Here is a 24,405-nt window from a genome sequence, read left to right on the forward strand (position 1 = left end):
CAATCAAATCTATTTTCTGCTACATATGCACAACTTCAAGGCACTGGGTAAAGTACTAGGGATAAGTCTGGAGGGAAGTTGCCACCATCTGGAGCTTAACCTAACACATAGATTCCTAAGGACCTGGCGAATACAGCCAGCAGTACCAGCTCATTAATTGAAAGTCAGCATTCACTATCAGCAATGGGCCCTTGTGGTCTTCCTGGCTTGTTTTGCCCTGACTTTTGCATGTTGTTTGTGTTCTGTCATTTATTAACTGAAATATGATAGATTCAAGAGAGATCTCAAATTCCTTAGAAAGCCAAAAACAAAGTTCAGCAAAATAAAACACCAGGAGGCAGGTACCCAAAGAGGGTGGGGCAGGGTCAAGATGGAAAGGGGTAGGTGAACGAAGAGGAGAAGAAGGGGAGAAAGCAGTCGAGAATGCAATATATATTAAGCTGAATGGGACGGGGAGGAATGGGGCAGGAATGGATCAGATGGTTGAAAGGGGTGACATTGATCAAGATAAAGTATATTCATAAACTGATTTGTTAAATGGCAGCTCCTTTGATGATAATTTTTAAAATATTCTTAATTAAAAAGAAGAAAAAGATACGCTATACCTATAAACTAAAGAAAGAAACACTGCTTCTATGTCCCAGAGGAACCCAACTTCTGTACAGCTGTTTCACACCAAAGCTCTGTGGCTGGTGCATCATCTGAATATTTGGTTCTTAGCTCTGTTCAGCAAATATTTGTCTGAATACTTAATAGCAACTGGAACAAGATTTCCTCTGTTTTGGAATGTTGATAATACTGTGTTTATTATATTGCTTGTTTTAATCATTTATTTTTTCTTATTCAATGAACAGTCAAAATCATCAACTGATGTTATCAAGCATCATTTTTTTAATGAAAACAAAAATTACTTTTACAAAACAGTCTTGGTATCATTGTTAAATTGTTTGAACCTAGTCTTAATCCTTTTAATTTTAGCCATAGCTTTGAAAATAATGAATGTTTTTTAATCTAAAGAAATTTTTAATCACCTTGGCATTTTTTTTTCAGAAAACTGTGGGCTATATTTTCCTGAAATTAAAAGAGATCCAGGCCGATATTTGCACAGTTGTCCAGAATCTGTAAGAAAATGGCTTCGACAACTCAAGAATGCTGGGAAAATTCTGTTGCTGATCACCAGTTCTCACAGTGATTACTGTAGACTTCTGTGCAAGTATATCCTTGGGTAAGCAACAAGCCATTACATTGTATCTAATAAAATACTGATGGCAATTAGACCAGTGACTAACATTGGGTACAAAACTGTACTGTGTAAAGTAGTTCTGGGAGACAGTGTTTTGGCTTTCTTATTACATACCTAAGTATCTGTGGCCAGCAACCTATCCCAAGTACATTTTCCAGGAGCAGGAGCAGAATGTTCTGGGGACAAGATGTACTTATAGATGGCTAAGGCTTGATGTTTTCTACAAGATAGGTGGATTCCATGTCCTTCAGCCTCCCATGACTTTTTGCTACCTTTGAATGATTACTGAAGGACACTGAATTGCAGAATTGATTTCCTGACAAGTGTCTTAGTCAAAACCATATCTGGGTAGCGCCATAGCCTTTGCTGTTTAGCACAACCAGGGATACACCTGACATCCATAAAATCATCTTTAGAATAAGCAGTTGTATTTAGAATAAGGCAGACTTGGAGGAAGGCTCTACTGTGCAACTTAGTGTGCTGTTGGCTTTTGGTTTGACCTGTCATAAGAGCTCTGAAGAAACCAGAATGGGAGAAACATTTCTCAACATAATAAAAGCTGTATAGGACAAACCTATATTCAACATCCTGAGACATGGTGAAAAACTGAAATCATTTCCTCTAAAGTCAGGAACAAAAGAAGTATCCCCATTCTCTCTAATCTTATTCAGTACCATACAGTAGTTCCTAAGCAAAGCAATAAAGCATGAGGAAGAAATCAAAAGAACTCACAGATATGGCTTTATACTTAGGACCCTAAAGATGTCAACAAATAAAAGCTCCTATCTTATAAACACTTCTGGCAACATACCAGAATATAAAATCAGCATATAAAAACCAATAGCTTAGCAGGGCATGAGTGGTTCACACCTAAAAACTTAGCTACTCAGGAAGCTGAGATCTAAGGATCACAGTTCAACCAGGGCAGGAAAGCCAACCAACCAGGGCAGGAAAGTCTTGTGAGAGTGTTAGCTCCACTAACCTACCAAAAATGCTGGATGTGGATCTGTGGCTCAAATGGTAGAATGCTAGTATTGAGCAAAAGAGAAAGTCAGGGGCAGCACTCAGTCCCTGAATTCAAGCCCCAGCACTGGTACCAAAAGGAAAAAAAAAAATCAGTAGCTTTTCTATATACAGACAGTGAATACACTGAGAATGAAATCAAGAAAGTTATTCACAATAGCTTCAGCATAAATTAAATATCTAGGTATAAACTTAACCAAGGAGGTGACAGAAATGACAAAATTAACATTATGAAAATGGCTGTATTACTAAGATCAATGTACAGATTCAGTGCAAGTTCCAATGGCATTTTTCACAGAAATAGAACATTCAATCATAAGATTCTTTGAGAATCACAAAAGATACCAAATACCAAAAAACAGTCTTATGCCAAAAGACACAACACTGGACTTCAAATTAGACTCCAAAGGCATACTAGCAAAAGCAGAATGGTGCTAGCATAAAAGCAAATATGATGACCAATGGAAAGAGCCAGAAATAAATCTACACAACTACAGCCATCTGATCTGCCACAAAGGAGCCAAAAACATACACTGAAGAAATGTTTTCCATGATTTACTGCTTTGACTAGGAATTCTAGTACAGTATTAAATAGAGGAGAAAGAGTGGACATCTTTGTCTTGTTCTGGCTCTAGAGAAAATGGTTCCAGTTTTCCCCTATTAATAGGTTACCTTTATTATGTTCCTTCTGTTCCTAGTTTGTTCAGCTTTTCCTAGTCTGTTCAACAAATGAAGTTGGAAAAACTAGTTATCTCTATAAAGAAGGCATGAATCTAGAACCCTAGCTTCTTTTGTTTTTGGCCAGTCCTGAGGCTTGAAATCAGGGCCTGGGCACTGTCCCTGAGCTTCTTTTACTCAAGGCTAGCATTCTACCACTTGAGCCACAGCACCATTTCTGATTTTTTCTGTTTATGTGATACTAAGGAATTGAACCCAGGGCTTCATGCATGCTAGGCAAGCATTCTTCCACTAAGCCACATTCCCAGCACCTCTGTCTCTCTATTGTCATCTAAAGTGTGCTACATTATAAGATTATACTAATTTTTTAATATCTTCATAATTAAAACACTCCAAGAAATTTTACCAGACTTACTATTGCAACTTTAAGACCAGTGTAACAAAAAAAGTACTAATAATTCTTCAAGATAATTAGGTCTAGACAAATCCCAGTCCCCAGATTTGAAAACATGGCTCCTGAATATTTCATTGATGATGGAGACGATTGAATCCATCACTGTATTATCCTCTGGAGGTCAGTTCAATATATAGATTCAGGGTGCTTATGAGTGCCTGCCTTGCTTGCTTTTCTTTTTTTTTTTTTGTAAATGTCTGATTTTTTTCTGATATTTTTGTTGTGTACATAATGTAAGGAATTGTCAAGAAGACAGGCGATCAGCTACCTTTTATTTCTATGGTAATAGAAATGAGTGAGAAAAATGTAATGCATGAAACACTTGACCACAACAATGCTGTTGTAAACTAGACCAGCAGAGATTAAATTGTTCTCTGTGGAGAGTTCCTAATCCCTTAAAATAAATTTACGAGAAACATTGTTGCTTTTAGAGATGATTTTGCTGACCTTTTCGATGTTGTAATTACAAATGCATTGAAGCCTGGCTTCTTCTCCCATTGTCCGAGTCAGAGGCCTTTCCACACACTTGGTAAGTTGTATTCTCTTTCTTTTCCTCTGTAGCTATTGGCTTACAAGCAAGTACAAAGCAATGTGTCATATTCCCATATGGGGGGGAAAGAGAATGAACCTGTGTTTGAACTATATTCTGCCGTTTTATATCCTAATCACTTATGTGCACGTCAGTCTCTTTCTGTTTTTGAAAAATCAAGGGCACAGATTTTACCTTGATCTTTAGAGTCTAGGTAAACGCCGAAGTAAATACCCCCAGGGAATGACTTCTAAGTCAAAATTGATTATTTTAGTACTTATGGAATTTATGTTTACTGTGCAAATATTTAGAAAAGCTTACTGGGGGTTTTTTTTCCCCATCTGGAAAGAGTTCGACAAGAACATATCAGAGTCCGTTGGAGCCTTCATTTTTGGAGCTTCTAATTTAAAATATTTTGATGGAAGATACAGTGAATTCAGTTGTTTTTAGAGTTAAGACAAAAAATACTTCATTCCTTTTAGAGTTTAAAAAAAAAAGGTGGTTGGACTGTTATTCAGCAGAGCATGGAACTGCCCGATTTTTTAAATCTCTAATTCACTATGTTCTGCTGCCGTGTTTATTTTGTGGCTGTTGCTGATTCTCAGCTACCTTTAAGATTGCTGTCAGTTTCCGCTGGTGGTTTGCCTTTCCCTTTCTCTCCAGATGCTGCTGATCACCAGCTGTTCTATATGTGGCTGTCCTTTCTTTTCTTGTCCTTCACCTCTGAGTGGTTGGAACTCAGATGTCTAATTTCTTCTCTCTCCGCTTCACTTTCAGACCTATAGATGCCTCTTTCTTCTCCACCCCCAGAACTCAGGTCACATACAATTTGAAGTGCCCCTTGCTAGGCTATTCTGTAATTCTGTAGTCATTTTTCTAATGAAACAGCAAACATCATTCATTCTTCAGTTCCTCGGCCTTTCACATCCACTCTGTCCTTAGGGCCTCTCAGGTTTGTCACATCACCACATTCCCATCACAATGCTTGTCACACCTGGAATGGCTTGGTACGGCATGAATTCTATCATGCCCCAGGTTCTGCAGTGCAGTTCCACAGCGCAACAGCTGAGCTCCGAGACTCCATCTTGTCTTGGCTCCTTCAAACCGTTCTCGGTGGCAGGTGATGTGATTGTATGACATGAGTCATATCAGCCCCTGCCATAACCTGTGGCCTGGAAATGATTAAGTCATTGTTCCAAAGGACAAAGGCAGAGGAATAAGATGAAGACAAGCACAAGCGAGCTCCCTGAGATAGCAGTGCTAGAAGCCAACCTTCCCTGGAGTCACATATTGGTGACCAGTGGTTGTCATGGTGACAAGGGGAAAGAGTGGGGGCTCGGTTCCTCCACCTGCAGAGACTGCTCTAGGCAAACAGCATCCTTTTGGTTGCTATCTGGAGCTCTGACTGATGCTAAGGTTTTTGAGAGGAAGGGAGGATCTTTGGCTCACCAAAATTCTAAATTCACTGCAGTGTTAGCAGGAGTTACCACGTCTGGTTTGATGTCTGACTTCAGTCTCCCCAAAGCTGTCAACTCTTTCCCATCCCCCGTTGTGCAAATCATGATCCAACACCTTGTCTCTGTCTCCTTTGCCTGAGCCACTGCCTATATCCAGTGATGCCTAGCTCTTCCACTCAGAGACTTCCTTACCTGTATCCCTACTGGTGTTTTGGTAGACTGAAATAAAAATGCTCTCTTTCTACCTAGAAATTAAGCACAACTAAAATGCTGATTGGCTTCCATGCCTCATAGTCCTCATGTAACCATTTCACGGCCTGAGCTAGAAACCTCCATTTTCATTATCCTTTCACATCTTGTATGCATGAAGTCCTGTGTGATGTACTCAGAAATCACCCATCCCTATGCTCTTCCATTCTGCCGAGCCTTCTCACTCCTCCCCTTCCTCACTTGAAGTACTTTGCATTAGCACAGACATCCATTTGACACTTGCTTTTATTTTTTCCAGTATCTTCTTATATTATTCACTTATTACTGTGTGGTACAAACTATGTACCCCACAGACACAGACTCTCAAACCCACTTCCCCACTTGATGTGGCATCGTAAGGCTAATTTCACATCTCAAATTGCTCTCTTTGTTCATTGCAGTCTGTCTTTCCCTACCAGTGTTTATTAAGCCACTCTGCTAAAATGGGTTTTATTGTTCCCCACCCCCACGGTTCTCTGTCTCTAAGATTTTCACACACATATGAAAGCACCTAGGGACCTTGTTAAAATGGAGATTCTGAATGTAGTGGGCCCTAATGAAGCCCTAGATTCTGCATTTCTAAACCAGTATTGGGGTGGGGAACACAATGCCTCCCTCTCCTATTTCTGATGACCTCCTACCTTACAGCAAGCACAGAAAATACCTCCTTCCCATACCGTCCTTCTGCTACAGTTCCAGGCAGAGAGCTTCCTTCTCTATCCTGTTTAATGCCTTTTGCTCGTCTATCATGGAGACATTTTCTGGCCGCCTTGCATTGGGATGTGAATCCTCAGAGTAGCAGCAATATGTCTCCAACACAATGCTGATAAACAATAAAAACTCACTGAATGAAAGAGGCCGAGTGTGACAATCAAAAATACTGTTGTTACTCTAACTGTGAGACTTTGCTTTGCTCATTGAATTGCTTGGATTTGTAGCAAGTGAAATTACCCCATAACAGACAGAACCAAGGTTTCTAACTAAATGGTGACCTATATTACAACTCCATTATACCATCATGGCAGATTATGGTAACTTAAGTCATAATGTATATATTTATAGTGGTAAAACATTGCGTAGTATGTACAAGGTCCTGGGTTTATTCCCCAGCATCACAAATAAAAGAAAAATAAACTGAAAAGTAAATTTTCTGTCATTAATTGATACAGAAGACTGTTAGTTTTTTAGGTAACCAAATCAAAGTATTGAAAGGTGCTAGCTTATTAATAACATTTATTTTCCTTAGTAGTAGCATGTTTTTTAGCATTTTTCCTTTCTAGCCTCCAATACAAACAAGTACTTTAGTGAATATGCATTACTCTTTCAAAATATGCATTACTCTTTCAAATTAGATCTAGTACAGAAACTGGAAACAGATCAAAGAAGCAAAGTTTGTAGACAGAGCTGTTTTAATTTGGTTTGTTCCTTTAATTTTTTAATTTTTCTTCTTACTAGGTTACTGGGTCTCAGTATTTGAGAAGCTAAACTTCTATAAATGTTGTTTTGTTTTAATAAGCACTAGAGAGATTCCCAATGTCATGCAAAATGGAAATCTACATACACAAGTGAATCTGTATTTTAAAATATTTCTATAAGTTATTTACCTTATAGTTTCTCTCATACCCACACAATAAGAGACAAATAAATCAATAAAGACAAATAGATATGAGAAGTAATCACTTTTTAGGGTGTTTCTTCAAGGAATGTGCTAAATGAATCTTCTTGTCATTTTGATGTTAGGCTAATACTCTTCTCAAGAAGAGTGAGCTTTTCATTGGGTTTTGCAGAAATAGTAAAAAAGTAAGCTCTGAGTGGCAGCAAACTAAGTATAAATATGTCCTAACCAGAAGCTTCCAATTGATATGATGTTGCTGTAATTATCTATAAACATGACTTTAGAACTCCTGCTTCAATACCTAAGATTTTATAGAAATTCACTTCATATTATTCTGATATATTTGTTCCATATTTATTGTGGAATTAATAAATTACATTCTATTTCAGCTATACTAATCAACATTTAGGTTATAAACCACACTTCCCAGTACTGTGTCCAAGGTAGGTTTTCATATAAACTGAGGAGTTCAATTGTAACTTTTACATATAGAAAATAGATTTTAGCTAAAAGGTACTACTAGTGCCAGCGATGTATTTTTAATAACTAACATGTCTTGCTTACTTCCTTCTTTATAGACTCCTTGTTTCTTCTTTATCTTACTCCATGTTGATTTATAGCAAGGCTAATGAACTTCAGCTTCAGCACCCTCAGCTGTCCCTTCTACATCTTTAGAAACTGTGGCCATTTGGATCCTTTTCTTAAAGAAGGCCCTTTAATCACATAAGCCTCTTTGACTTCATAAAACCACTTCAACATATAACATATGATTAGATATCATCAGGATCTTTCTTAGGGATACAGCAGAGAAGACCAAAAAAGTAAAAATGAAGCAACTTTTTTTTTTTAATCTGAAGTCATACATTTAATGTAGAAAATAGAATGATGATTTTTTTTTTTTTTGCCAAATAGAATGATGAATTTTTTTTTTGCCATACAGTTTCTAAAGCTCCACCAAAGGCTGCTGGTCTCTGCTGGTATATCATCCTTTTCACAATACTTTGCCCAATCTTCCTTCATCGTTTTGCTGATGGACGTATTATCTTCAGCTCTCAGCCCGTCTACAAGGAAGTGAATAGCAGGCAAGATCCAGACTGACAGGGATGTCTTGCCTCTGTTACAGCCCTGCCTCAACAGGAGATATAAGACAGTAATGTCAGGAGAGGACCTTGCTATATAATTTACAAACCTGTAAACTATTTGGCATCATGTAGTTCTTCTTCTGTTTTCTCCCCCAGCCCATAACTCCAATAATGCAATCGAGGTACCTAACATGCAAAATTAAGCTTAGATTCATGAGCCTGCTGATAAACGTTCACTCACTGAATGCCAGCTCCCTTCTCCACCCCGTTACTTTTGTACAAAGTCTGCAACCAAGGCCATGAGTACAATCTGCCTAATGGAATGCTCTCACTTGATTATAAAGTACATAATTGTCCAACTGTTTTTCCAGAGAATGATGAGGAGCAGGAGGCGCTGCCAGGTCTGGATAAACCTGGATGGTACTCCCAAGGGAATGCTGTCCATCTTTATGACCTTCTGAAGAAAATGACAGGCAAAGCTGAACCCAAGGTATTGTCTGGTTGATGCAGTCTTTGATAACCACTTATAGATACCAGCTGCTGTAAACTAAACCCTTTGTTGCAAATCCACGTGGGTTATCTATGGAAGAATTATCTGCTTCTAACCACTTACCAAATCTCTTTACACCTTCTGATTAAATTAGTTCTTCCCTTTTTGATATAGCCTTGGTCTTTATCTCTGAAAGAAAAAAGCTAAGGCTCCACACAGGGAAGGCCACAAATCTAGGGAATACACAGCATTCATGTGTGATACTGTGATATCCTGATAACGGTTCATCAAAAAAGTTTCAATATGTGAAACAAATAATACTGAAATTATAGACAGTCTAGACTAAGGACACAGAAGACTAAGCACTTTGCATTTGACATCCTGCTTATATTGTTGATGTGGGATATTGTAAACTGTTTACAACAGAACCTTTTCTTCTTAAAACACAAAACAAAATGGGTTTAACAATGGGATTCTATGCTTCCATCAGAAAGAATGATATGGTATCATTTGTAAGGAAAGGAAAGACTTGGGGGAAAAAATCTTATTAAGTGAAGTAAGCCAGACCCAAAGAAACATAGCTTACATGGTTTCCCTCATTTGTTGTAACTACAATATGCCTATAAAGCTACAAGTCAACACACTCAGTGGTAAAAGAAAAAAGATGCACTAGGATATGGTACTTTGTACAGGACTCTAGACATTGACACAGTGAGACCAAAAGAGGTTATTCTCAGAAGAAAATGACAAAAGCTCAATAGTTATGTGTGTGTGATCACATAAAATGATATTTATGGAAATGAACTCCAAGAAATGGCAACAAGAGGTTTTTGTTATTTTGCTTTTGGTTTGTTTGTTTTTTCTCCTTTGTCATTGTTCTTGATTCCTGTACCTTTTGTCTTGTATTCAAGTTTATCTATTTTGGGAAGCGTAAGGGGAGCACAGAAATGGTGGGATAAAAGGTGAACGAATTCAGCAGTGGTACTCACTAGACACTATGTTGAAAATCGACTATACAACTTGGGGCCAGGACGAGGGGAAGGAGAGTGGTCAGGAGGGAAAAACTGGGAGAAAACGAAGGAAGAGGTGACACTATTCAAAAAGAAATGCACTCATTACCTGATGTATGTAACTGTAACCACTCTGTACTTTGCCCTTATAATAACAATAAATTAAAATACTGTAAAACCAGGTGTTTAATAGGAATCACATAAAGCAAGAGAGGTCATCGGAGAGGGGAGGAGGAAGGGGTGGAGGTACACTTGGCCTTGCAATTGGCTCCCACATTGCCACTCAGAATTTCTGAGGGCTTTAGTGGACAAAGACATTTGGCTTGGAGGTTCTAGTTCTTAACCCTTTCTTAACCATATTTCCTCATCTGTATGTTGAAGAGTAGACTAGATCAGTGGGACTTTGCCTTAATATCTAATGAGCTTTCTAGATTTCATGTGCCAAGCCACACTTTACCCTATGTCTCAGCACCTGTCAGGTAGAACGCAGAAACTACTTAGAACAGTTAGTGTAATGTATATTCTTTTTCTTGTGTGTGTGTGTGAGTGTGTGTCTGTGTCCATGTGTGTCTGTGTCTCTCTGTCTGTGTCTGTGTATGTGCCAGGGGATTGAACTTGGCCTGGGCATTTTTTCTGAACTTTTGTGTTCAAGGCTAGTGCTCTACCACTTGAACCATGCCTTCACTTCCAGCTTTTTTTGTTATTGTTGTTAATTGGAGATAAGATGGAAGCTGGGCGCGGGTAGCTCACGCTTATAATTCTAGCTACGCAGGAGGCTGAGATCTGAGGATTGCATTTCAAAGCCAACCTGGGCAAGAAAGTCTTTGAGACTCTTATCTCCAATAAACTACTCAAAAAAAGCCAGAAGTGGCACTTTGGCTCAATTTGTAGAGCGCTAGCCTTGAGCACAGAGGCTCAGGGACAGCACCCAAGCCCTGAGTTCAAGCCTCAAGTCTGGCAAAAAATAAAAAGTCTTATGCAACTTCCTTCCCAGGCTGACTTTCAGTTACAATCCTCAGATCTCAGCCTCCTGAAAAGTTAGAATTACAGGTGTGAGTCACCAGTGCCCAACTATAATACATACTCTTGATAATGACTCACAAACTGTAACTAATATTTCACCAGCTCTTCAATTCTGGGAGCAGGTTGAATTATAAGCATATAGAGGTTCACTTCTTTAGAATTTCTTATCTCATCTTCTGCCTTTTTCCTACCTGCAGATGGCTTACATAATTTCTTAACATAAACCTAGAGCTCTGTAAATCAAGTGGACAGGTCAGCGGTCAACTGTGAAGTTATCCAAGAAAGTTTAAGATGTCTTTGGAATTTTTGATTATCATATTGTGAAGCCTGTTGAGGAATTTCCTTGTCTTCCACAAAACAGCCCCCACTTTCAGAATTTCCATGCTTTAGTGGCGCTGTAGCTCAAGTGGTAGAGCGCTCGCATTGAGCTGAAGAGCTGAGGGACAGCACCCAGGCCCAGAGTTCAAGCCCCACGACTGACCAAAAAAAAAAGAATTTCCATGCTTTAACAGAACTTGCTCTCTGACTTTCAGGTGGTTTACTTCGGTGACAGCATGCATTCAGATGTGTTTCCAGCCCGTCACTATAGCAACTGGGAGACAGTCCTTATTCTTGAGGAGCTCCGAGGGGAGGAAGGTGGGAAGCCTGAGGATTCGGAGCCTCTGCAGAAGAGAGGAAAATATGAGGTGATGATCCTACCAGCTCTTTTCCAGAAAACTCAACATCCTCATACTACCTGATCCCACTAAGTGCCCTCATCATTCTATCATCTGTTTTTGTATATATTATTGGGCTCGTGCTCCTTTGGGAGAATTTTTCAGATTATGAAAATAGATAACTTACACTAGTTTCAGTTCAAGGTAAAGGCTATTTAATTATAAATAATAAGTATAATTTCCCTTCCATAAGTGTAATATGTACCCAAAGCCTGCTGAAAAAAAACAAACAGAAAAAAAAACCCTACAGAGTTTCTCTGGTTTGACTTACTTACAGGTGGACCCATTGCAACAATGAGATGTACAAGTCATTATGTAGAAAACGAACTTTACAACTTTGGTGCGGGGGCAGGGGGAGGGGAGGATGGGAAGGGGAAACAAAGGAGGAGGCTACAATGCTTGATAAGAAATGTACTCATTATCTTGCCCATGTAATTGTAACCCCTCTGTACAGTATTTTCACAATAAAAAAAAGAACTCTGAGATTAATTAATCACAAGTTTCATTATTAGTCGTAATTGTTATTCTGTTCTCTTGTTTCAGAGACCAAAGGCAAAGCCTCTAAATACTTTATCTAATAAGTGGGGCTCTTTTTTCATTGACTCAATTTCGGGACAGGAAAATTCCGAAGACTCCTTGGTTTATACCTGGTCTTCCAAGAGAATCAGTACTTACAGCACAATCGCCATTCCAAGTATTGAAGCCATTGCAGGTAAGGTGGAAAGCACCTGTGAAAGCTTTTCTGGTTGTTAGAATTCTTGCTATTGAAAGAAGGAAACTTTCTCATGCATTAATATTTTTCCTTGGGAAATATCTTCTAGGTATGGCAGCCTGTCTGTTAGAGCCTACTACAAAAGTTAGATATATTTCTGAAAGGTCTTCTTGGAGGAATGGAATCAAATAGGGAAAATTTACCCGGATGGGATACTTAGAAGGCCCAGTAAGGTGAACCTGGCTTTGAGGTTGCCTCCATCCACCCTCCCACTTCTCCCTGTTCCAAGCTGCTGGTTCCAGAGAGGTTACCACAAAGGATGAATGCACTTTGAGTAACTTTGTGAATCTAATGGGATAAGAACTGGAGGAGAGGGACTGCCTAAGGAAAGCCAGGCCTGGAAAAAAAAAATATACACACACACACACACACACACACACACACGTGGAAGGTATATGCATCAGGACACACACACACACACACAGAGGGAAGGTATATGCATCAGGAAGTAATCCTTATTTTCACAGGGGCTGAGCCCTGCTTCACATTAGCCAAGCTCATCATTCTACATCTTACATTATTCCCATGTACTTTTTTTTTTTTTTTTTGCCAGTCCTGGGCCTGAACTCTGGGCCTAGGCACTGTTCCTCAGCTCTTCAGCTCAAGGCTAGTGCTCTACCACTTGAGCCACAGCACCACTTCCGGCTTTTCTGCTTATGTGGTGCTGAGAAATCAAACCCAGGGACTCATGTATGCAAAGCAAGCACTCTACCACTGAGCCACCTTCCCAGCCCTCCCATGTACTTTTTATAAGGTACATCACATAATGAAAAACAGCCAGCCAGACTTATCAGCATATAAGAACACAGGAACAGAAATACTGTGTTTCCTATAAACACATACAGAAAAGAATGAGAAATATGTTACAGATGTAAAAACTATAAAAAGATGGAAATTTTAGAATTAAAGTACTAACAAAAAGAAATTAAGAATGAAATGGATGGGGTTAACAGAGTACGCATAATGGGAAGTAAATGATTGTACTGTAAAATCAAAGAAAATGTGGAGAGACCAAAGGAAAGAAGGCATGTTAAAAAAAAAAGTCAATAAAGAGTGAGGAAAAGTGAATTTTGTATATTCTAGAACTTAAATACTGCTCCAAAGAACTAGAAAAATTATTCCCTTCACCCCTGTGTCCTTAGCCATAACCTCAGGGCACCATCCATTTCTTTATCCTGAATGCTTTGTTCACAGCCCCCTACGACTTGGTAGGGTCTTTGTCTTTTGTCTAACTTCTCTCAGGAAGAATAATTAACTAGGACTCACTCATAGTCAAACAAAGCTAAACAAGCTCCCACTGTTCTGTGGGGAAAGAGAGAGTTGTTCTGTTTAATTGATTATTTGCATGCTGAAGACACTTCCTTAACACTAAAAGTATTCATCGGTACCAAGCACATTTGGCTGTAATGCCATGCTTATTAAGAAGGTGTATGTACCTCACACAGAACTTCTCTTCTTTCATTCTGATACACATTTAGCACAGTTGGGTACTGCTGTCTAATTTCAGATTAGAAAGATGGCTAGAAAAGACAAGTGTGGTAGTTATGGCTTTGGAGATTTTTGTTAAAGGTAGAATTCTTATGTGAAAATCTTGTTAGTCTTCTTTTAGTCTCCAGAGTTGTTTTATTTCTCTGTATATTATATTCTTTTACCTTCAGTGATCATGTAAGAATATTCATTTTTATTCACTTCACTTAATTGCTCCCTAAATTTGGATAATATATTTAGTATTGTAGTGTATTTCCTATGCAGAGGTTGACGGAAAACTGTTGGTGGTAAGCAAGAATTTGTGTCTTCCTTTCCCTTTTCTTCCAAATAGCACTCAACAATGACTTTGCTGTAGTAGAGATGTGGGTTTTTCTTGTCAATGATTTTTAGTTTTTCTGTCCTATACCTAGATTTATGCTAGATGTGCGTGCATGCAAGTGTGTGTGTGTGTGTGTGTGTGTGTGTGTGTGTGTGTGTGTGTTGATGCCACGGCTTGGCTTGCTTACTTACAGCTGACATTCTATCATTTGAGACACACTTTCAATCCAAAATTTTGCTGGTTATTTTTTTTGGAGACAGTCTCTCAGACTTCTTTTTCTCTTTATGCTGATTTAGAACTGAGATCCTTGGAATCTCTGCTTTCAGAGTAGCAAGATTACAGAACATGAGCTACCAGCATTTGCCTCTATACCTAGATGCCTTAACAATAACAGATTCTTTTGTTTGCTGCAAGACAGAATACCATTTTTTGTTCTGTGAGAAAAGAGATGGAAAGCAAACCTTCTACACCTCACTAAGACTTGATTATCTCATTGACATTTACATACCCAGAAGACATTTTTAAAATATATTTTTATTCTTTCTAAGTAGTTCTACATAGAGGTCACAACTCAACATGTCAGGTCATGAGTACAGTGTATCTTTATCAGTATAACCCTTTCCATCATTTTTAAAGTTGATACAAAAGTAGGTACTTAACCACAAGTTAGATGGTGGTAAGCATTTTGATAAGCTTTGTTAAACTTGTAATAATTGCATAAACATCCATCTTAACTTTAATGAATGTGCAAGACAGAGCAGACTGAATGGTTGGTTCAACTCTTAGCCCGTATCACTTCAGAAATTTATTGGAAATATAGGACCTCAGTTTTAGAAACTGAGCTTCATTACTTTCCAATCTCTTTTAAAATGCATTACCTAAAATGTATTCCAGCTGACTGAGCAGTGATGACCCACAGCACTCACTAATGCTGAATGTTTTTTCAGTACACAGTAATCCTGGCTTTTTCTGGCATCAGGAAGGCAGTGTTCCTTCTTACTATCTAGAACTATTTCTTCTCTTCATGATTAACTGTGTCCTGTGGAATCTCAACAGCCATGTATTATAAGCAATAATGGCTTCCAGTGTCGTTTTTAGAATACTCAGTTCTACTGTGTGATAGTTTACTTACAAAGTTTGTGATACAGGTTTTACTATCCCATATCTACAGGGTGACTGAATATCATAACATAATGTTATTTTGTACTATTTCTTCTATTTGTATAGGTGCTATCTATACAAATGGTTAAAGGAATATTAAAAGTATGAGACTAGAGATCAAGGCACAATGTAGTCATAAACTGCTTTGTTGAATGGTAACACTTTTGTACAACTACTTACAGATAATAAAAATAAACTTAAATATCAAATTTTGATTTCATTTATATTCATGAAAGGTATGGATACCTGCAAAATAATCATATTTTTTTGTTTTCCTCCCTCTCCAGAACTACCCCTGGACTACAAATTTACAAGATTCTCTTCAAACAATTCAAAAACAGCTGGCTACTATCCATTGGTTCGTTAGCCTTTTGGTTCACTGCACCAGTATTCGTATTCAATGATAAGACACTAAATTGTCTTTCCCAAAAAAAGTGAAGAACTTCTATGCAGCAAATATACTGTAAAAATGTTTTCAGAAATATTGTAAAATTCTTTATAGGAACAAGTTTTTAATGAAAATTGATGCAAAAATTGGTATTTAGAAAATACATCTCCTTTTATATAAATCATTTTGATGCCTAACAATTCATCTTATTTAAAAATCTTGGAATTTAGAACTAAAAAGAACACTTTTGCTATTTTCTCTACCATTAATTTTAAAATTGGAATTCACCTGGGAGTATATAAATGCACATATACATTTGTACATATATCTCATCCAGTAGTTCTCAAAATATGGTCTACTTTGAGCATGGTGTCACCTAGAGCTTTCTAATGCAAGTTTGAAGATCTATCCAAGAGCTAAGGAATTAGAAACTCTGAGACTAGCTCCAAGATTTTTCAGGAGATTCTGAATCATACTACAGTTTGAAAACCAATAGCTAGACCATATACTTCAGATATTGGTCTAATTGCTCTGGATAAATAAAGCTAAGTACTGCTTTTTTTTTCTATTATCTTTTTTTGCCGCTCCTGGGGCTTGAACTCCCCGAGCTTCTTTTGCTCAAGGCTAGCATTCTACCACTTGAACCACAGCACCACTTTGGGCTTTTTCTGTTTATGTGGTACTGAGGAATGGAACCCAGGGCTTCATGCATGCTAGTCAAGCACTCTCCCACTAAGCCACATTCCCAGCCCTATTGCTATCTTTTATATTACCTTATTAGGAAGTAAGCTAATATATACCAATTTTTTAAAATTTATAACCAAGACCATTGAATCCAGGAAGATTAAATTATTTTTCCAAGATGTTGGGTTTTATGCTATTCTTATGCTTTCCAAAATAAGGAATTAGTAGGAAAATATGGGGCAGATGCCACTCTGAACATCCTAAGACCTGTATTCTCAGGGGAGCAAAAACTGGCTTTTAGGTTGTAAAACAATCTTAGATAATACAATGGTTTGTTCCCTTCCAAAATGCTCGATCATACTTGCCAACTTGACTTCCATAGCACTAACTTTATCACAAGGGAAAATCACAGTTACTAATTTTCAGATAAATTTTATTTTTTTCCTTAGGGGAAAAAAACGTGATAGAAAATAAAACTTATGAAAAACTGCTTGAGGGGGTTTTAGGAGTAAAGTACCATCCAGGACTGTTGTACCCTGTGTGCTATGTGTAGTTAAATTAAATTAAGAATATTCGTTACAAGCTGTTTGGATCCAGAAAGTGATTACAGTAAATTCCTGGCTACATTTATTCTGTCATTTCACTGTCTACAATGGACAAGACCAGAAAACAGCCTTGGTCATTATCATCCGTTTTTTTCTTAGACTGTTTCAGGAATGTAATATATTGACACATGCAATGAAAAAGTATTTTGTTAAAATTTGTTAAGATGCTCAGATAAATCCCAAACATACTATGGGGATGACTTTCTCAGGGTAAATGAAATGTTAATAAATTTGTTTTCCCTCAAAGTTAGTGATGTTGTTTGATATAAACCAATTTGAAATCTTTCAAATGCCAACGGAGTATCATAATGAGCATACACTGTCAAGCTCAAGAAAGGCCAAGTACAAGATGCTCTCATGTCTGCTTTCAGTAAAGATTTGATGTCTTTTTAAAATAAGAGCTATTTTTCCTTATCCCTGTTTGTTTATAAATGAGAAAGAATATCTTTAATGCTTATGAACTGCTATGAATATGAAAAATAAGAAGCCCTAAATACAAATTAATTGTTCTTTGCACTTTTTTCCCACTTAGAAGTGTGTATGGCAGGGCGGGGTGGGGGGGGCGGGGAGGGCAGGGGGATCTCTTAAGCTCTAAGCTCTTAGTCCTATTTTTGCTGGCACCCACTTCCAGACATTGAGGCCCGTTACCTACCACCCAATATAACCTTAGCCCTCTCCATCTTACAAAAAGAGAGGTCAAGAGTTGTTTTGTTGTTGTTGTTGTTGTTTTAAGTTGCCTTCCACCTTTCTAGTATATCAGATCTGACTCGAGTAAATGTTGTTAGGCTATAATTCGGCTTTTTTAATTTTTACTCTTTATTTTTAAAAATGCCGGTGTTTCAAACTGGGTATGAAGAATAAAACAACGATCATCCAAAACTAGAATCATAAAACATTTAAAAGGACTATTGGGAGAAGTAGCGTTTATTTTTTTAAAGGAGATGTGTAGAGTAAAAACACAGAAAACATTTTCCAATGCAAACAGTGTAGTTTTCAGTAGTAATAAAGTTTTTAGTAGGAAATACCTACAGTGATATTTGAAAGTTAAAATACTGTTGTCAGTAAAAACTATCCTATTCGTCATCCTTTACTATTAACGTTGAATAGAATTCTTTCAACGGGCTTTAGAATTTTGGAAGAAAAATAGATTCTATGAATACATAATTTTATTTTTCCTTCTCCAATTTGTTGTTTTAAAAAGAATACGCACTGGGCACCTGTGGCTCATGCTTATAATCTTAGCATCAGGAGGCTGAGCTCTAAGGACCAAAACCAGCCTAGGTAGCAAAGTCTGTGAGACTCTTATTCCAATTAGCCACCAAAAAATGTAAAAAAAGCCAAAAGTGAAGCCATGGCTCAAATGATAAAGTGCCAGCCTTGAGCAAAAAAGCCCAGAGACAATGCCCAGGTCCTGCGTTCAACACCTAGTACCAGCACACACAGAGAAAGAATGCCCAAAAGCTGGGCATCGGAGCCTCACGCCTGTAACCCTAGCTACTCAGGAGGCTGAAATCTGAGGATCACGGTTCAAAGCCAGCCGGGGCAGAAAAGTCCGTGAGACTCATCTCCAATAAACCACTAGAAAACCAAAAGTGACGCTGTGGCTCCAGGTGGTAGAGCACTTGCCTTGAGCTGAAGAGCGCCCAAGCCTAGAGTTCATGCCCCACGACCGACAAAAAAAAAAAGCCCAAAATAAGATGACTGAAATATGTCTAGATATAATTTTCTATATCTAAATATAATAATGACAGCAATAGTATAATTGTAATATAGCAATTATACTATAGTCACTATACTAATTATAGATAATGGTAATGATACTAATATCTTGTGCTTTGTTGTTAGGCTGTTTTGTAAAAATTTGGATAACTCTTTAGGCTTTCTGTAGTCTAGTGCTATGAATGTCACCAGAGCTTGTGACCTGAGTCACTAAGCACTTTTAGCCATCTAAGCAACCACTTGACATAACTGGCCCAAAAGTTCTGATTTGCATTACTAACTTAAATACACAGAGTGCTGTCCCTGGGGCAATTCTTTGTGAATTCTACTTGCTAAGGTGCAAGTAACCCAGAAACTTAAAGAGCTAGGTTTTCTTTTGTTAAGCTCAACCATCTGTTTGAAGCATTATCCCTCTCTTATTTCTGTGAATGTAATCTGAAAATGTCCTAGTTCCTACCTTTATTACCAGCTTCGGTCAAACCAGTGGAGTTCATCCCTCTAACAAATGAGCCAGCATCACTCCTTCGTCACAAATTACCAGTTAGTCTGCTGAAGTTAGTCATTAGACTCAAATATCATAGATTTCACTTACCAACCATTCATTTCACTCCAAAAACCCCATTCCATTTTGTTGCACGACCTTGACTTTCTTCCTCAGTTAAACACTCTAAATTATTTATTTATTTATTTATTTATTTATTTATTTATTTATTTATTTATTTATTGCCAGTCCTGGAGCTTGAATTCAGGGCTTAGGCACCGTTCCTGCGGCTCTTTGTGCTCAAGACTAGAGCTCTACCACTTGAGCCACAGTGCCACTTCTTTTTCTGAATAGTTTTATTGGAGATAAGAGTCTCACAGACTTTTCTGCCAGCACTTGCTTTGAATTGCAATCCTCAGATCTCAGCCTCTTGAGTAGCTAGGATTGCACTGGCTTCTGGCTTAGACCCTAAATGTCTTTATTGACACTGAATCTTGATATGTAGCCTAAGGTATCTAGGAACTTAGGATCCTCCAACCTCAGCCTTCTCAGTGTACCTCTGCACACAGCTTCTCATGTTATTCTTTATGTAGCCCTCTCTCCAAACCAATCATCCTCTAGTCCTCTAATCACCAGAGAAATCCTGTCATTCTGGTCTGGTGAGGAATAGAGAGTGATAGAATCTTCCTGTGCCCTTTTCATAACTTTAATGATCCCCCAACCATGTATTAACCTACACAGCACAGAACTTTTTATTCATTTTTATTGTAGGAAGGGAAACAAGAAGTGTGTCAGTCACATTTTTTTCCTTCAAGCACATAGGAGAGAGACAAAGTAGTAGTGATTCTCATTTAGTGTGACAGTGATTCTCCTAATCCCTACACTGGTTAGGAACATAGTATCAAGTACATTATTATTTGGGCAAGAGATATCAAGTAAGACAACAATTACATTTTTCTTTTTGAGAATACTTTTACGAGACATAGAAACAATTCGCAAAGTCTTCAAACTCTTCACAGGTCACATTATTCAAATTATATTTCTAAGATTAGAACTACACACTGACAAAGATCAGAACAAGTTAATCTAGTTAATGAATATTCACAGAAGTCTTCATACTGCACAGGACACAAATTTCAATATTTTTTTTGCACGTGTTCACAATGACAAGCAGAAAGCAGGGCTGTAAACATCAATTTTGTCAGTAGGCCGAAATGGAGAAAGGAATAGGATTTTCCTCACACAGTGAAATAAGGAGCATATACCATAATCCCCCACATTTATAAAGGACACTACTAGAATCATAGAGAAAACACCCAGACTAGTATTAATAAAATTCTACTCGTGAATTCAAGGAGTTAGGAAGAACTGGAGGACCATCTGCTCTGAACATCCTATTTGATTCTCCCACCACTACTGACAAAGTCCCTCAGGCTCTGCCCTTCCCCCATCAGAAACCCTGCAGGGCATCTTTTCCTGTGGTTCCTGGGGAAGCTTGCTTTCTCCACCTCTGCATTTAGGCCTTTACTTAGATTTCAGCCTACAGCAATCACCCATTGATTGTGCCCAAACCCCTGGAGAGCTTAGGGCAAAGCCTTCAAAGTAGGAGAGGAAAAGTGAGGGCTGATGGTCACACCACCACACCCCTTCACATTAAAACTGCCCCAACAGCGCTGAGACTCACGTACAGGGACTTACCCTGGAAACCCAGACTTCCCATGTTCCCTCATTCCCTTCATCCTCCAGATGTACCCTGGGGTCTACCTTCGCAGCCTGTGCCCTCCCTTGTGAAGATAAATGCAGGGAAGGAAATGCAAAAGCTGCCAAGTGAGAGCTCCAAAGGCCAGGCAGTAGGATAGAGCCAGTAATGAAATAATACAGACCAATGCAGGCCAGAAATGCTGTTGTTAGATCATTTCTGCAGTCCAAAGGTCCAAAGACAAAGAAAAAGCTGGCATCCTTAAGAAAAGTGAAAGGAATTCTTAGTTGCTTCAGTTCACACCCTCGGGCTGGGGGGGCGGGGCTTGAACCCATCACCTGCTCTGCCTGGTTTGGTTCTCTGTGTGAGCTGTAACTGCTTCCAAGAAAGAAAAGGAAGAAGAGGGAGGGGGGATAGGAAACCATATTTCTCAGTGCCCCTACTCGTACAACTTTGTCATGACCAGAGAGGGAGTGGAAGAGGCAAAGGAGGGACTATCTATAGTAAGGGTGGTTAGTTGTAGGGCTGAGAAAGAATACAGGTTCAAAGTGACTCAGCCAATTGGATTTGTGGGAAATCGGGGCAGGGGGGTCCTGTATGCTGCCTGGAAGCCTAAGTCCATAGGTAGTTCTGAGGCAGCCAAACACAGGCCTCCATAATGACCAGTAGCCGATCACGATGCACAGTAAACTAAAGGTACAAGAAGACCAACATGGTAACATAAAACTCACGTTACTTCACTCATGCCTAGAAATCACTCACACACACACACACACACACACACACACACACACACACAGACACCTTCCACCAGCCTCCTGCTTGTCCTACCAGATTAACAAGCAGAATAGATAGAAACAGCCAGCAAAGCAGCTGGACCCAACTTAGTGGCTGCCTGGACTGTGCAGTTGGGGTTGATGGCTGGGTTGGCATGTCAGGTTCATCTTGCAGTGGTGAGACTCAAAGAGCTTGTCGTCGTTGCCAGGACATCAGGAGCAGAGCCGGCCATAGCACATGAAGCCAGGCTGGTTATTCATAAAGATGGGTCGCGCTTCCTCGTGGCAGAGAACCACGTCGACAAACGGGGAGCAGACCACCGTCACAGACAGGGGGGGAAGGGGTCCAAGCCATGCAAAGGAGAGCAGTCCGAACCATCCGGAGCTTGGCAATAAAAGCAGGAGAGGCCATGCACTCGGAACGCGCTAGCTGTGATGCGGAACAGCAGGAAAAAGTGCAGAGGAAGAAGAGCACAGGCGTCTATACACGGATCAGCGACAGTCCGACCGTCTCAGCATCAAGGGCTGGAGACCTGGAACCACAGGACCACATTAACTCAGTACGAGAGAAAGCAGACAGAAGGGTGCATGCTGCCGGCCAAGCACAGGAGGGTGGTGGGGAAACGTGAGAGGGAGCTCGTCAGGAGGGCCGAGGCTCATTTTAGCCAGACTGGAACCTGAAGGATCTGGGGCTCTCCACGGGCTGCCTGGGGGCGCCTCGAAAGCCTCTTCGGGGCCCTTCACCCATCAGGTAGTACTGCAGGGGGTTGGACCAGAGTTCGCCTTTGATGATCTCGGCGATCCTGTCGAACTCCAGGAGGCTGTGGTCTGAGAACCAGTTGAAGAAGCTGGGGATGGTGTTGCCCTCCCGGTTTCTGTGGATGTGAGCCTGGGGGTCCTGGCCCCGGTGCCAGCGGATGGGCGTGGACAGGGACACCACGCGGCCCGAGGATCGGCGCTCGTACTCCTTGACCAGCCCCTCGTTTCGGAAGTAGGGGTTGCTCTGGAAGATGAACTTGAATTTGCAGCCGGCTCGGGGGTGTTTGAGCTCCTCCACCTCCAGGTTGATCATGTACCTCATCATGTCTTCGTCCTGGCCGCTGATCATGGGCGACAGCTGGGGGTGGTTCCGAAACGCGGTGACCCAGAACCCCGGGATGTTCTGGATGATGAAGCTCCGGCGCTGCATGTGGAGCCTCCGCATCCGCCCGAATTTGCGCTCCAGCTGCAGAAAGGCCCGGTCGGCCTGGGCGTTGACGTTCGACAGCTCCTGATCGATGGCCTCGAGCGAGTCCATGCAGGTGTTGATCTTCGGGGCCCGGGCCCGCGGCTCCTCCTTCCCGCCCGCCGCCGCCTTCTTCTCCTTGGGGGCCGCCTTCTTCTCCTCGGCCGCCGCCGCCGCCACCGCCTCCGCCTCGCCCTCCGCGGCCGCCGCGGCCGACATGGCGCCCTTCTTGGTCGTGGTCTCCTTGGCCTTGGCTCCAGGGATCCTCGGGGCCCCCGACCCCGCGGCGCCGCAGGCTTCCAGAGCCTTGGGCCCGGCGGGGCTGCGCGGCTCGCCATCTTTCGGGCTGGGGTCATCTTTCTCTGCAGCCGCAGTGCCGGAGGCGGCCGCGCCCGGGCCCGGGGATGGGGGCTCGGCATCCCCCGGCCCCTCTCTCGGGACGGCGGCGCCGTGATCGCCGGCGGTAGGCGGGAGCGCGGGGCCGTGGTCCCCCACGGGATCCCGGGGCGCGCCGCCCTCCGCTGCGGCCTCCTCCGGACCGCGCTCACCTGAGTCCGCCATCACCGGCGCCGCCTCGCCGACGCCCTGGCACCGGTTTAGATTCGGATCTGCCGGCACATCGCCGGGAGCCGTGGCTTGGGCGACGGGGAGCTTGGTGCCCCCATCCAGGCCGCTCATTTTGGTGGATGTCAGACCCGCAGCGGCCGAGCAGCGAGCGTTCCCGGTCCTCTGCGGTAAAGCGGCGCTGCTGCAGTCAGCCCCTGGCGCCGCCCCTCGCTGCCTCCAGAGCGGCGCTGCCATGGCAACCGGTGACGTCAGGGCCGTAGCATCTCTCTCCACTGCGCCAGAACGCGGCGCGCTGGTGCCCGGGCCTGTCTGTCCAGCCTTCCCCCCCACCCCCCTTTGTCTGGTTTCAAGATGGGTTACGGATTCGGTCTTCTGGGAAGGAAATTTGATGTGCATAAATGGATGCGGAACAAACCCGAGCGTGTCAGGGCCCTGTTAACGTATAACCCTGTATTTCTAAGCTTCCCGATTGATTGACTGGCGTCATTGTCCAGTAAATTCGGTTCATAGGGCTCTTTCCATAAAGAAAAATGAGGGCTCGCCAATCGGCAAGTCTCCTTTAGAAAGGCCTTGGTAGCTGTTGCTAAAGAACTGCGATCAGGATTTGATTTTTTTTACATTACAAGTGAAGCGTTGCTGGGTGGTGAAGATGTGTTCCACGAGTCACGGGGGTGAGCACAATTCAGGATGCTGCACCCGCCTCTTATCAACAAATTGAATGCCTTAGCTTCCAATCCATCAGATTTGACTTGCTTTTTATAACTCCATGTTTCTTTCATAAAATTCAGATGGTATACCATCGTACCTCATTTTTGAAATAAATCCAAGATCTTAGTTTTAATTTAAAGGACAAACAAAAGGAAAATAAAGCTGCCAATGCGACCTAAAACAGTGCAGGTGCATTGAACCAGAGACATAAACAACACCACTTTGGGTAGTTTAAAAAAAAATT

At 40.9% G+C, this 24,405-nt stretch overlaps 2 protein-coding genes across 3 annotated transcripts in view; one reads left to right on the forward strand and one right to left on the reverse strand.

The window, feature by feature from the left end:
* LOC138808755 (5'-nucleotidase domain-containing protein 1) overlaps positions 1–17,475 on the forward strand; it is a 107,131-nt gene extending 89,656 nt beyond the window's left edge. For both annotated transcript variants that reach the window (XM_069994937.1, XM_069994938.1), the window contains exons 7-12: positions 1,051–1,225; positions 3,830–3,927; positions 8,702–8,820; positions 11,387–11,539; positions 12,113–12,281; positions 15,597–17,475. In XM_069994937.1, the coding sequence (XP_069851038.1) occupies positions 1,051–1,225; positions 3,830–3,927; positions 8,702–8,820; positions 11,387–11,539; positions 12,113–12,281; positions 15,597–15,676 (794 nt within the window). In that variant the 3' untranslated portion in view covers positions 15,677–17,475. The remainder of the gene's footprint in view (positions 1–1,050; positions 1,226–3,829; positions 3,928–8,701; positions 8,821–11,386; positions 11,540–12,112; positions 12,282–15,596) is intronic.
* A 2,456-nt stretch (positions 17,476–19,931) lies between these two features.
* LOC138808756 (testis-specific Y-encoded-like protein 4) lies at positions 19,932–23,646 on the reverse strand. Its single transcript, XM_069994939.1, has one exon. The coding sequence runs from the start codon at positions 23,562–23,564 to the stop codon at positions 22,323–22,325; it is 1,242 nt and encodes a 413-aa protein (XP_069851040.1). The 5' UTR covers positions 23,565–23,646; the 3' UTR covers positions 19,932–22,322.
* Positions 23,647–24,405: the final 759 nt, after the last annotated feature.

Source organism: Dipodomys merriami, unplaced genomic scaffold (assembly GCF_024711535.1).
Source record: "Dipodomys merriami isolate MVZ:Mamm:240054 unplaced genomic scaffold, mDipMer1.0.p SCAF_476, whole genome shotgun sequence".
In the NCBI taxonomy this organism is placed as follows: Eukaryota; Metazoa; Chordata; class Mammalia; order Rodentia; family Heteromyidae; genus Dipodomys; species Dipodomys merriami.

What these genes read in the sequence shown, in the direction of transcription:
- LOC138808756 (XM_069994939.1), bottom strand. Translation starts at nt 23,564, where the DNA reads ATGAGCGGCCTGGATGGGGGCACCAAGCTCCCCGTCGCCCAAGCCACG.